Source organism: Fusarium venenatum (assembly GCF_020744135.1).
Source record: "Fusarium venenatum strain MPI-CAGE-CH-0201 chromosome Unknown EDB82scaffold_3, whole genome shotgun sequence".
Classification (NCBI taxonomy): Eukaryota; Fungi; Ascomycota; class Sordariomycetes; order Hypocreales; family Nectriaceae; genus Fusarium; species Fusarium venenatum.
This window is the reverse complement of record NW_027072131.1, coordinates 6,710,788-6,725,071: the sequence shown is the minus strand read 5'-3', so window position 1 is coordinate 6,725,071 and position 14,284 is coordinate 6,710,788. Positions and strand designations below refer to the sequence as shown.

Below are 14,284 nucleotides of genomic sequence, written 5' to 3'. Positions count from 1 at the left end.
CCATATATTGGTGACAAAAACGGCAAGTATTTGCTTCGCCTCAGCTGTTTGTTCTTCGAATGATCGCTCGATAATGAGGTTGGTTCAGCCGGTGCCACGGACCACCAGGAAAAGGCAGTCTGTAATCTTGATGACATTTCGTCATTTCTGATGAGCAAATGCCATGGTTGCCAAATGTCATCTCGATACGGAGGCTTCTTCGAGGTGATAGAAGACGGGGAGAGTACTGGCTCTCAACTCACAAGGTCGTCTCGCTGACATTGCAGCCTGATGACAAGCAAGCAATTCTCTGCCCAGATCTGGGAAAGGGTTGTCGCGTGAATAATTTATTCGTGGTCGTGAACACAGCCAGTATACGGGTGTCAGCAGAGCCACATTGTCGACAAAGCACTTTGCGTACCTGTGAACGAAATATATCGGTCTTTGAATGCTCTTTCAAGTCCATTAAAGAGTGATGTGAAGGATTGAAGTTGTCTGAATATGTTAGACATTGGAGTAAGCAGGGATAGAGAGCCTCCGATACTGCCAAATTGATTGCGAACCATTATGATCATAAGGGGCGGCTTGAAAATAAGCTCGGGGCTGGTCATTAATTGGTATCTTCTTGGACTTGTTTGTCATACTCCGGGCGTGTACAGAAGTCGGCGGGCAGTTCGCCATAATCAGACCGCAGCCTGGCTCTCCCATATCGATAAAATCGATAAATACGAGAAGCCTCTCAGATCTCCAAGTTAAAATTTCCCAATTCAAAAGGTCTTGTTCGTTTTATATCTTTGAACGAATTCGTGATCCAATTACACAGACCGAACTCCATCTATTTCTTTGTCGTTCTTTTTTCGAGAACAGATGGAGGTAGTCGGTCTTGACTACTTTCATCGTTGTATTTGAGAAACCTCACCTGGTGTAGTAATATGCTCACGCTGAGCTACCGACCGACAGATTTGACATATATGAGCAATACATATCAATTTATGTGTGATCATCTATAAAAGAAACCGGTTCCTTGCCATATCAATAAGTACGTCTTTATCCAAGAACTGATAGCTGAGAAGGTTTTCCAAATGGGGGGCAACGCTAATGCTTGAGATCTCAGCAGAGCCGCATAAAAGGCAGCGGGCGAACCAGGCCGCCCAATAAATTGCTACATTCTCAGGTATCATTCTGAGACGCCACAAATTGCAGCGGGTAAGTCATTGAGTTCCGCGTTTATTTTATTTTTTACAAGGGAGATGAATGCAGATACCTCCTCATTCAGCATCATGTCTGCATCCATTTTACAGATCCTTTTTCCTTTTATTTTGGCTTTGCAAACCAGTCATGCATTAAGATATGGGTAGTTGGGGAACTTACGGATAGCTCTTGCCCCTCTCTTCACGTCAACGAAAATACCTCTGTGGATGCCCTTTCTACCTTCCTGCCTTTCGCCCGCCACTCCAATTTTTCCCTGTTTCCTTCCCTTTACTCTCCTCTGCTCTGTTCTGTTCTGCTTCAATCTGCTTCAATCTGCTTCATGCTCACTCTTACGATTTGGACAATTGACAATGGATGACTGAATTATTTTCTCCTGCAACAGATCTAATTATCCGTGTAATTTTCGTCTCATACACCCCCTCCCCTCAGCTTCGCTGACCGGTTTCGGTACTGCCTCTATGCTGTGTCATTGTCAAGAATGGCGGATATTGCAAACAAATGGGTACGCCATCTCAGGACTCAGGATCGTCAAGTTAGGGACAAAGGAGGAGAGTCTCAATCCTTCGTCTGCGAGATTTGCGGCGACGAATCCCACACTATAGAAGCATGGCGCGAACACGCTCGAATCGACCCTGAGCATCGTAGTAGGTGGCCAACTGCACAGGCGGCAGAAGAATATTTTAAGGGGTGAGCAAATCTCCCATCCAACCGGTATGGTATAATTTCATACTTATTCTTTACCCTCTGCAGTAGTACCAATAGACCCGGCAGCCGGGACTCTTCCAACAGTAAGAAGCGCCGGGCAGACGCAACTATTGGAGATGCAGAGGAGCAGGCTCTGAAGGGACCTGCAGCCGATGAAGGCCAAGATGCCGACGATCATAGAGACAAACGCTGGTCCCCCCCGCCTGGGCCGCAGGTCGCTTTCAGCCGCAGCCGCGCCCGCAATGACACCCGGAGCGACTTCGAGCGTGGGCCCCACAAGAATACTTCCGGTCGTCAGCTATGGAACGAAGACAACCCTCAACCAAAGTCACATAGCCAAGGGCGTTTTGTTTCTCAACCTTCACCCAGACAGGGGCCATCCCCCAAAGCGAACAGGCATATACCGCTTGCTGCACAGCAGCCCCCTCCTCCACCATCAATTAATGATGATGACTCGTCTAGGATGATGCGCCAGCCAGAGACTAGGCCAATATCTCAAGATCAACTCGTTGCAGAGGTCAAGGGCATATATGCTGGCCTGGTCATGGTCGAGACTAAATGCATTGAAGTTGACAATGCACAATCATCCAATACAGATGCAAACTCAAAGCTCAATAACGAACAATGGCAGGCATTAATTGCACTGCATAGAACACTTCTTCACGAGCATCATGACTTCTTTCTCGCAAGTCAACACCCATCTGCCAGTCCGGCCTTGCGCAGATTGGCTTCTAAATATGCCATGCCTGCTCGCATGTGGAGACATGGAATCCATTCATTTCTTGAACTTCTGCGGCATCGATTGCCAGCCTCTCTCGAACATATGCTCACTTTTCTGTACTTGGCATATAGCATGATGGCCCTGTTGTATGAAACTGTGCCTGCTTTCGAAGATACCTGGATCGAGTGTCTTGGTGACCTCGGTCGATATCGTATGGCCATTGAGGACGACGATATCCGCGACCGGGAAGTGTGGACCGGTGTGAGCCGTCATTGGTACAGAAAAGCCTCGGAAAAGTCACCTACAACGGGAAGGCTGTATCACCATCTTGCTATATTGGCAAGACCCAACGCGCTTCAACAGCTGTATTACTACACCAAATCTCTTTGCGTTCCCATCCCATTTTCGAGCGCTCGGGAGAGTATCATGACGCTATTTGATCCTGTTCTTAGCAACAGCCCTTCCCGTCTTATTCCAATTGATGCCGCATTTGTGCGTGTCCATGGGATATTATTTTCTAAGAAGTCCTGGGACCAACTTGATGACTCTATGGCAAGCTTCAATAAACTGCTAGATGACCATATTGCTAGGTCCGTTAAGAGATGGCTTGAATCGGGGTTAGTTGATGCAAAAAATAAGTGTCTGGGCCGGTGCTAACTTGTACAGATATTATATTGGAATTTCTTTGGCTTGTTCACTTCTTGGTTACGGTGCTGAGTCCAACGTACTTATGCGTGCCTTGTCCAAGAAACCCGAGGAGACCGATATTCCCATGGATGGAAGCATAATCTCCGAGGCCAGCCCAGACGAAACATTCGGCCTTGCTCTTCAATTTGCAGTTGAGACGATCTCGGTTGTACTGTTTCGTTGGGGCGACACCAATACGTTACCGTTCGTACATACCATCATGGTATTCATGAATTACATGACTAGATACCCAGCAGCCATTTCCCACTTGGAAGAAAAATACCCCTGGAAGCTCACCTGTTTTATGCTTAACTCGTTGTTGACCTCTTCCGAGCCTGGGTATGAGGTGAAGGATCGATTCCAAGTTTGGGAGGAAGATCAACACCCACGACCATTGCCGGAAGATTTTGCCATGCGGGGCTTGCTTTATTCCGAGGACTACTTTCCCAATGGTTGGTTCCAGAGTGACAAGGTTGACGAGGATGAGAAATACTTTGAGTTGGCTTCCATGTCGGAACAACGTAAGGATCGCATCCTATCCTTGGGCTGCAGGATCGCTACTTCGGGCAACTGGTTGATATGGAATGAGGACACTAACAAGTTCTCAATCCCGACCAGATATGATGTCGACATACCTGGCTTACCTAACTTTCCTGTGTGAACGTGGTAGAGTAGGCCACTGGGGAGTCCTCGCTCTGGCGTTTGTGAACGGGGATATTATCAGTCGGTGTTTTTTATTTATTTACTTGTCTATTGTTTACTAGTTCTTTTTATCCTGCCAGAATTCCTTCGCTATCAAACTATCCATTACATCGTTGGGATTTGTACATATTCTTTTCTTGTGTCTATTATCTGTTGACAGTTTCCGTTTCTGGGTGGACGTCTGCTGAATGCTTGTGTGGTGTTGAGGATTTTGATAGAACTGGAGCAAAAGCGGAAGAATAATCTTGACAAATTGATGGATACCCTGTGATAGGATATTGAAGAGATGGGTACCAATAATAAAAGCATTGTTAATTACATTGTGAGAGAGAGAGTGGTACTGATTGCGATGTTTAACAAGCAAGAGCGGGAAGTGGGTCTCCCGCCCCCGCATCCGGACACTTGCATTAGGTTTACCGAACTGCTGGGTCAAAAATGCAATGACTTGGCCGCATTCTGGGCCTCATTGTGCCATAAAGGGTATCCAGAATTGGCCAGGATTGCATCCGAACAGTAACAACATGTTTGATTTTCAAATGACAGAGAAAATGGCTGCAGACACCAAACCACGTGTCACCTACTCTACCGAATATGGGAAGAAGCTGGCATGGTATGATTTTTGGTGTTGTCAAAACGTCATTGGTCTACGTATGCTTGACGTCTCACGACGAATCGGAGAATAACCATGACCTAGCACATTCATGCGTTGACAGGTTTAAAGTTTGTTTGGTATTGGGTTGGTTTGGGCATCGTTGGACATTATGGCTCAAGGTCGGCCCATTGAACCAGATGTCTTTACCATTCGTTTACCATCCGGGCAAATTACCATTTGCGGTTGTAGTATAAGACGGTCAGTTTATGCTAATTACTGTGGTGGTCATACAGCATGCCTCTAGTAATATCGGGTATGACAGTCTGGCGCGCGCTAGACGAGATGGCCATTCTGGTCAGTAACTGAAACCTTGACAGTTCATGATAATCATGTCAATAGCGAATGCACTACTATCACAAAATCACACTGTTATTATCAAAGCCTCATTCTAGAAGACAGGCTCTATAGAGATTGCCATAATCTTTCTTATTTCTTTATTAGATAAGAAACTAAGTCACAAGCAAGAAGGCAGTTGAAAATGCAGCCAAGAAAGTAATCAAGAAAGTACGTTGTCTCGCCCAACACATGATGCACCCAGCTGCCTCAAATCATAGCCGAGATATCAAAATCGAATCACATGGGTTTCCCTTGAGGCCTCCAGTGCATACGCAATCTAAAGCTGCCTCCAGTCCTCCATGGCGGGAAACCTTGTAGAATTGCAAGTAGAGAACAAGTTGCGCATCCTTCTACTAGGTTTGTTGTGAATGTCTGATCACCTGCATCAACATTCGAGTCGGGAAAACACGGCATGAAAGCAACGTGGCTGAGGCAGTAAATATTCGTAATCCAAGGGAAGAAGCCTTGACATGATACGATTCCTCGGACAAAAGTAAAAGGTTGAATGAGGAAGGAGGTCGTAAGCTTTTCATATGTTGTTTGACAAAAGGTAGCGAACCGAGGTTCAGCGGAATCAGTGACGCTCAGGTTGCCTTTTACTTTGTAAGATGAACCCAAACACAGCGATAATGCACAAGACACTCGCGTGTAATAAAGTTACGTTACAGCTTAAATTTGCTTCTGCTATACAAGATTCTGCAATAGAGGGGTTGTAGACTTGACAAGTGCTACGAGTAATGATGTCGTTAGCGCTTGGGAAACATGACTGGCTATAACATGTGAGTGTTGGTTCAACATTTTGTATGCAGCATTGTCAATTCTAGGAAATCTTCTAGAATTTCTAAAGACTTCCCAAGATCATTCTAGAATGCTTCTAGAACAATTCCATAGAACGATATACTTTGAGTCGTGGAACTCCAATCTGCAGTTGCCTTGGGCTCATCTGATAACTGATCTCGGAGTCCGAGGCCTTGAAAATCATGATAATAGTTACAAAACATGCCCGTCTAAAGGCCCGAAAGACAAATACCGCTCTACCCGACGAAGGACCTATTTCTGACCCCGAAAGTTCCGAAAACTCGATTACAAGATCATATTGATAATGCTATACGGCACGGATGAAGATTGACGTTGACGCCCCAAAGTACAGTGGAGGAGTGACATTTTAATCCTGGCCCCAAAAAGAAGGCAACCAGAAGGCAGACAGGCACCTAGAAATGAGCGAGCATATGATTAGTCGTCGTGTTGTACCGAACTTTCTTTACCAATAAATGACCCGCTATTGCAACTTTTAATTAAGTTTTGAGGCGGTGATAGACAGTTTGGCGCAAATAGGAATATTTAAGAGTCGTAGTCGGATCCCTCGTAAATTGGCCCCGTCGATTCAGGCAACAACGGCATGGCTATCTACCCTGCTAAACGCGGTTAATAATTAACCTGGCGGTAAGATAAACAGACAGATAGATAAACAGACAATGACGGTGAAGGCTGGGGAGAAACATGTGAACGCCTCGTTCCAAGGGAACTCCAATTGAGGCCTTCTGATATCATCCATTTGATATGAGTGCATATTGTTGAGGCCACCTCAAGCATGAGATCTAGGGTAGGGCTGGTAACACACCTAATAACAGTAAAACTCGAGGCCTTTACTATATGTCTCAGGGTATAAGCCATAAGGCGCCCGCATACATGCTACAGCATGACTCCTGAGCACCTATAAGGCGTATGTTACAGGTGTTCTGCGGGGTTCTCGACACTGGAACTTGTCCCGTCCGGGACATCCCGCGGTGAGAACTTGCATATTGCCATGGCTATGAGCTGTCACTGATCAACATTCACTGCTTTCTTGGAGAGCATTGATACCATGAGTTGATCCAAGCCATCAAGGTTCAAGAAAACAGGAAAGTCCTAGCATTGAACCTTTGGTATGCGACGTCGGTCAGAACATCGTGTCGAATGGGTGTCTATTGATCAGCCTCCATTGAAACATTACGTGACAGGAGATACTTGCTGATAATCATGAGTTCAACATTACTCAATCATGAGAGCTCTTGTGCGGGTGTATTGTTTGGTGTGGGTGACAGAACTTGCTGCCTTTTATGAAGGATGGTTCGCTGTTGCGGCTCTGCTATTGTTCTGCTCTGCGGGGAACATTGCTGATCTCCATGCTTACAGCCTGTTTCATCCATCCAATCCTCTGACATGGATCTGACTGAGGAGTGATACTACATCACACAAACCACTTGTTATACAACTTATAGTTGATGCAACGGGCCGGCGCGTAGCTAGCATGTTTCTGTGCCGTTCCAACCTCATTGTATGACAAGCCAATGGCCTCTTTTTGAGTAACTCTGAAAAGTCCAATTGTTATTTCCCATAAACGAGGTCACTCAAACCAGGCTTCGAGTAAACCCGAGAGGTTGAACAACTTAAGAAAGCCACGAGGTGCGGCCGAAGATGGCTGCGGGCGCCTCATCAACCATGCTCTTATCGCGCCTCGAATAAAATAGATGATGCAAATCCGACACATTTCTGAGGTATAATGAGTGATATTTATGTAGGGCGTGAGTGGCATCCGTATGACATGCAGAGCCGCATTGGGATAAGAGATGCAAGGAAGACATGGGAATGAAAGACCTGCCCAATAGCAGTCCAAGAATAGGGGCGCCTTTTTTGTCATGCAGGAGTCCTTTAAACGTCACAAATTCTATATTAGGCGACATGCACAAGGCAGACGCAGCCTGTTTGCAGAAAGGCTGCATCTATGGCGCTACTATTTGCCCTGCTTCTAAAGGGAGAACATGACATGATTGAAGCATCGGTTCAGCACGGGTCAAGATCTTTATTGTTTGTGATTTCATGTAATTTCAGTCTGCAGTTTGGTCTCAAATGATAACATGAAAAGGGGCAATTCACGCCATCAATTCATATAGGAAGGTGTCAGCTGAAAGTGAAGTCACCACCGTATCAAGGCTGATAACTGCGACATCTTGCTATAGTTGTCTGACGACCAAGGTCAGCCATGTCTTGATGTTTGACATCTGACCAAGGGTCTTAAGATGTGCAGTGGTTGATGGGATGGATGTATAGTACTCTTGCCATGCTTAACATTCTCGGTCGCGATCAACACAGAGAATGCTAGAATTTACAATGCTGATTTGCTTTGATATCAGGCTATAACCTAAAGCACGAAAGATGATTGGCATAACTAGAAATAGTCCATCGCGGATAGACAAACTACTAGTTATAGTAACATATACAACGTGACTGTAGAAGCATCGCTGCCACAGCCACACACTTACACACCCACAACATACATCGCCATCGGGGAGTCGGAGCTCATCTCCGTATATATTTCCTATCAGGCTCCTTGCCATCTATGCGTATCTTTAGTCCTTTGCTTTCCTGTAGACAATCTGGAGGGCACTTTCGACTGAGAAGTCAGCACAGCAGAACTTCCCTGCCTGGTTTTCTTCATATTGTGGCTTTCTGAGAGCTATACTTTATATTTCATTGTCGTTACAACTTCAAAGAATAAGACAAGCTTTATAGGCAAAGTTGGCTGGTGTACAGTTTTGGTGATAATGGAGCAGCTTGAGCCTAAAGTAGAGGTTACGGGTACTAGATATCATTATATCCGGCATTTTCAATGTTCTTTCAAGAAAACACAATACTTTATAGTATCGAAGCTAGTGGTCTTAATGAGCCGTAATGTTGAAGACGTAAATGTCCATCACTTAACACCAGGGGCGATCCATTACTTTCGCTTGCATGCCAGATACTGCAAGTTTAGTTATTGCAACCGGTTTTAGAACCTTAGAGACCAGTATATATTAGAGCATGTAAGCCACTAATTGGATGCGACTTAGATGTATATATGTGTCTGTTGTCGAGTTCGCCGTGCCATCACAAGTCATGTTCATCAAGGGTATGCACAAGCAATTAACGGTAGCCAATTCCAGCTCAGAGCATCACTTATTGTCAATCATTTACTTTCCTACCTTTAACTAATAGCTTTAGTCTATTATTCGAGCCTTTAACAAGTCTGTCGTATGCCATGCAGAGGCGTCTGAGAGTTGTGTTAACTCACACACGCCAAGCCACACTCCTTCAAAAGCCCACCATCAATTACACCAGAATTATAAAAACTCTTTATATCTGTTATCCATCTCCTTTGTTTGATTTATGATTGGCTTTTGTCGTAACAAGGCTGTGGTGTTGTGTTGGTGTCTCCTTTTGGCAATGAGCGATAAGGCTCCGAGACCTCACCAACATGTCTCAATTGGCAGGCTATATAAGCCGCAACAGCAGCTCCTTATAGCACATACGACCAAAGCTCGAAGAGAATACGGGATCCCGTCCGCTCTCCCATAGTCAAGCTTCGAAGCGCCGGATTAGTAGTTGGGTCGGTGACGACCAGCGAATCCCCGGTGTTGTATGTTTTTTGCATCTATTATTTCTTTCTTTTTTCTTTTTTCTTTTTTCTTTGTAGATGGACCTCCTCATCATCAGTTATTGAAATTCAAGAGATTATCTAGTACTCTGGTGTCTAGATAGTTCAGTGGCATATCCATCAAGTCTGTATCCGTCGCCACGTCTGCACTTCACTGCCGTAGAGTTTGAGTTCAGTTTTATTCTTGGTCAGTAGTTTTCGACCACATCTGCTTACTGACAGTAACAAACCGAATCTATCAAGGTATTTGACTTCTCTAACTTCGACTTATTAGTTTATCAGGGCCTATCAACAAGAGTCATAGTTGGCTATGGCGCTTGTTGCCGAGACCTACGGGACGGTTGACCAGCCTCGCAATATCCAGTATCTACAAGTAAACATGGCTATTTATTACTATCAATTACGGTTGGTTGAATAGACGCGCTGTTTCTGAATATCTTCTCATGTTGTGATGTTACTTTCGGCGTACCCCTTTTCCATGCTAGCTTTACCACTGAGCTTCGATTTCACACAAGCTCCAAGTATAACTTTTTTTCAAATTAATCCATACTCACACATAGACAGTATCATTGGCCAATTCAATCAGGAATCGTAAAACTTTCTTCAGGATGGCGGCAACTGCATCGGAACGGCCGAGTGGACGACTCTTAGCATTTGGCCGCCTGTTGCATCGTCCAACATTACATCTCCTACCTGCCTCCGTTTTTTTTTTTTTGCCATTCTGGGACATCTCACAAACGCTATTGGAAGCCGATCTTGTGACCAAACCAGCCATAAATGTCAATTCACTCTTCGTTCGATGCATTTGGCAATATTGCCGTGAATAGCGGAAGGAAAAGGAACTCCGAGGTCGTCATTTCGTAATATCTGTCAACTGTCACAGTCTAAATGCAAACCATGTAAACTCTTCCAACTTCTTCTAATGGGTGTTCAATGGAATGCAGAAAGTCTTCTCTATCATACTGAAAGTTTCAGCTTTTGTTCTCCGCCCACTCAGAGGATGATGGCCCGACGACTACCAGTCAGCACGTCTGCGATGGTTTATCTCACTCAAGACACTGCCAATGGGACTTCGTATTATGGTGGGTAATGGCCGGGAAGGCCTACCAATCTGGATTTGAGATATGTCTGAGAGCCTCGAGAACTCTGTACGATAACCTTCTTGCTCAAGAGAAGGTTATTTATACCGAGCCTCTCTCTCCGCAGGCCAAGAACCATAGTTGTTTGAACAGTCAGAAACACTGCTTATCCTTATTTGCCATACTCGGTTGCTATAACCATCGTCGCTCTACTCTTGCAACTTATACTCACAAGTGACCTTTGTTTTTTCGCCATTAGTATGTCTGCTATTGTCGTAAGCACTGAGCTTCTTTCTCTTCCTTACGACCCGTCTGCTGGTTTCACGAATGGCCTCCGGCTGTCTGCTGCTTAATTCCACGTTTGCCATGACTCTGAAGTAGGTTAAGCGGGTTTAACTGTAGCGCCGTGTATGTACTGAATCTCTTAGAAACTTGGTACAAGATCTCATTGAGCGATTGTTGTTATCTCAACCTTCACCTTTCGCTGCCCTGGACAGACTACTGCTTCATAACAATCTGGTTCAAGTATCGGTCAGAGAGCGCGATTTGCTCCTTCATTGCCATCTGCTGGAGCACTTCGTCACAATCAGATCAAAGATTGATACATGGGCAGAGGAAAACACGGTTGATGAGGGCGCAGCCTGGACCTGCTACATCAACGCGGGCATTCGTCGACTAACATAATGGTTTGAGGCCTCACGTTCAGGTCATGTTGATCTCAACACTCACACCCCTCCACTCGATGCTCTTCTCGTATGACATGCCTTTCTCCAAGATCCAGTCGAGTGGAAGAGATTTGCCGACTCAACCGAGGTCGAATTCTCTGGGTGGAATCCCGATGATTTGGTGGGTGCCATCAACTGTGCTGTTTACAACCCAACATCTGACTCTACTGTAGTCGAGAGCCCTACGGAATGACGAGTCCGGAGAGTTTTGTCCTTCATGGGATTGCATGACTAAGATCAATCGAGTGTACACTCACGAAGACGTCCGTACTTTCATGGATAAGTCAATTGACTATGTCTTCAGCCGGGAAGATAGCAACGACACTACGCAAGCAGTGACTCGCCTATTCGATAGCAAGCGATTGTCACATGCAGTCATAACGCTAAATGGCGAATGGAACTTCACTTTTGACTTCCACTCAGCTGTACAACGCCAGCTCGACTTGGCAGAGGAAGTCATCAAATTTCCCTGGCATCGGATGTACACGTCTCCTCTGGACAATGAATGTGGGTTCAGGGCTGCTGTAAAACGCTATCGGAGACTCATGACTCTAGCGCAGTTCTGGGGGTCAATGGAGCGACTAGAACTTGGGATTTCAGGTTGCTCAGGCGTCACTTATCTCGACATCGATCTTGTATGGAGAACCCACATACTTGCGCCTAAAGAGTACCGTTGGTTTTGTATCGAGACATTCGGAGGCCTCGTGCTCAACATTCCAAGCCCCTCTGGCACTCACGAGCCAGAAACGGTTGTCCTCGATGACACATCTCAGATTTACCAGCATGTCTTCGGAGAAGAGTACGCCGTGTGTCTTTGCTGGCCATGTGTTGATGGGCGTCGAGCCGATGACTCAGGCTTGTGGAGTTTGAAATGGTTTACCGGATCAGTGTCCAGGACGCCGATAGCAGAGGAGATCGACCGTCGTCGAAACGCAGCTGTGGACATTCCTCTCGTGTTCGGAGGTAAACAATGTCGCAGATGTGGCCCTCATCCACGGAGACATTGTCTGAAGAAGGATATTGATGAAAGTTTAGAACAGGAGCCGCTGCTCCTTGGACGTTCTAGCACTGATCGCGTTCTAACGCCGACGGTACCAGTTGCCGCTCCCCCAAGTCCTGTTGGACGAATGGAGCATGCTACTGATCCATTCAGAGATCTGGAAGTTTCTCCGGTCCGTTCTGAAACTCTTGGCGAAACCTCTTCACGGTCTTCACTCCCATCAGAAAACCTCGAAACTCCAGATCCAACCCTGTGGGACACAAACGGAAACACAATCGTGGAGTCCCTAGACAGTAACGGGAGCAGACCTCTAACCCCTGGTCTCTCAGATGGATCTGCATGTTCTGGTGACAGCAGTGACGAAGCTGTTCACAGAAACTACGCTTTCGAAAGATGTGGGAACGTTTACCAGATACCTCCCCTAGAGCACGCATCCACTCTCCGTACCAACAACAGGAATACCGATGCGACAAGACATCGCCCACGAGGCAGATCGCGAATCAATGGGATGACTGGTCCAGAGCCTGGGCCTGGGGTATGGTTGGCTGGTCAAACTTGGTAGTTAAGCGACGAGCCAAGACCGAGGCTATTTGCTATGAATGTTTCACCACCACTGCTGGGGATTGTTGCAGCCTAGATAGAGTTATTTTGTGCTAGCTCACGAGATGGACGCCTGATATAGCCCTCGTGTTTCTGGCCCTAGCTCGCAACAAACAATACTTGAGTCTAGGTGAAACTGCGGAGGAACGTAGAATATTGACTGATCAAAGTATTTGTTTCTGGTCGCACACATCGATGATTCAGAGTGAAGTCAATGATGGGTCTTGACTCAGCACCGTTGCAGTTTGCTATACTAAAAGTCTTGACTCCTGTTCCTTGGCTGGCTGCAACCTCGCATTCGCTCGTTGCAAGCTACATTAGTATAGGTATATGTGACAGCTGGGGGGTTATATTACGGTACATGCAGTTTCTCAAAATTTACACATCATTTGAGATCTACATCCAGAGTCTCAAGGGGAATAATCATCGCAACTAGTACTGTAGACTAGCCAACGGTTTGGTTCAGGTCACCCCCGCCCTTCCTTTCTCCCTCACAGGTCCATGTGATGTCTGAGACATGCAGGTCGCGTAGGAGGCATTGCCACGCATAAGAGCTGGACTATCGATCGGTAGGGCACAAGGCCCGACCCATCAGCGGAAACAATCACACACATAAACGTTGTATGTAGGGGGGTCAATGCGTGCCGTGTACCACACAATTGCACAGACGACTCCCAAGCCGTGGCAAAAAGCAATATCTTGCATTCGCTAGAGTGGTATGCGGACTGCACCGTTTCACTCGTAGCACTTTATGCATCTTTCTTTTTGTTTTGCACTTTCCCCTTTTCGTCCAACTCTGTACTCCTTGCTGACAATGAGGAACCAGCAAAAGCAATGCGAAAAAGTCATACGATGAGGGTCGACGATCGGATATGAGCAATGACCTAACGTTAGAAAGCAACTCTCCCGGCAAAAGCAAACATACTCGGTCATTTTTCAACTCGGTTATAGGGATCCTCTAGCGGTTACCAGTTGATGAAACCCTGTGGCTTGTTTTCTCTTTTGGTGCTTTTGTACGAATTCGATCGTGCCTGCGTGCCTATGGAATGCGTTTGAGGCGTGATTGTGATGATCGACGGCTATGAATAGCAGTAGGCGCTAAGCATGTACGGTACTGTATCAAGAAGTCACACCCGCTCCATCATCATCATATACATTCCTCTGGGAGGGAGTTGCCAATTTGATCGCACTCCACATGATTTTGCCACGCCCTGCCATGAGGTGGTTGGCTAACCAGTAACCAGCGTCTATCACTCGCTCGAGATTGCTTTGTTTCAAAGCCATGTTTTTTCGTGTAAATGTCTCTGGCTTACAATCCCTAGATTGCATGGGAAGCCACATGGGAAATTCCCAGCAGGAAAGCAAGGGAGACTCGCTCAACGGTGCCGGAAGATACCCGCTAACGGACCGTGGCAATCAAAGGTTAAACACCA

General features: G+C 46.1%; 2 protein-coding genes across 2 annotated transcripts; both read left to right on the top strand.

Annotated features, from left to right (window-relative positions):
- Window positions 1-1,669: 1,669 nt before the first annotated feature.
- On the top strand, window positions 1,670-3,965 carry EDB82DRAFT_431379 (uncharacterized protein; the record flags this gene model as incomplete). The annotated part of the gene is made up of 3 exons (XM_025728718.1): window positions 1,670-1,835; window positions 2,019-3,234; window positions 3,284-3,965. The coding sequence occupies 3 exons, from the start codon at window positions 1,670-1,672 to the stop codon at window positions 3,963-3,965; spliced, it is 2,064 nt and encodes a 687-aa protein (XP_025583057.1).
- Window positions 3,966-10,892: 6,927 nt separating this feature from the next.
- On the top strand, window positions 10,893-12,813 carry EDB82DRAFT_527965 (uncharacterized protein; the record flags this gene model as incomplete). The annotated part of the gene is made up of 4 exons (XM_065609181.1): window positions 10,893-10,903; window positions 10,955-11,196; window positions 11,302-11,372; window positions 11,425-12,813. The coding sequence occupies 4 exons, from the start codon at window positions 10,893-10,895 to the stop codon at window positions 12,811-12,813; spliced, it is 1,713 nt and encodes a 570-aa protein (XP_065464216.1).
- Between the last annotated feature and the right edge of the window lie 1,471 nt (window positions 12,814-14,284).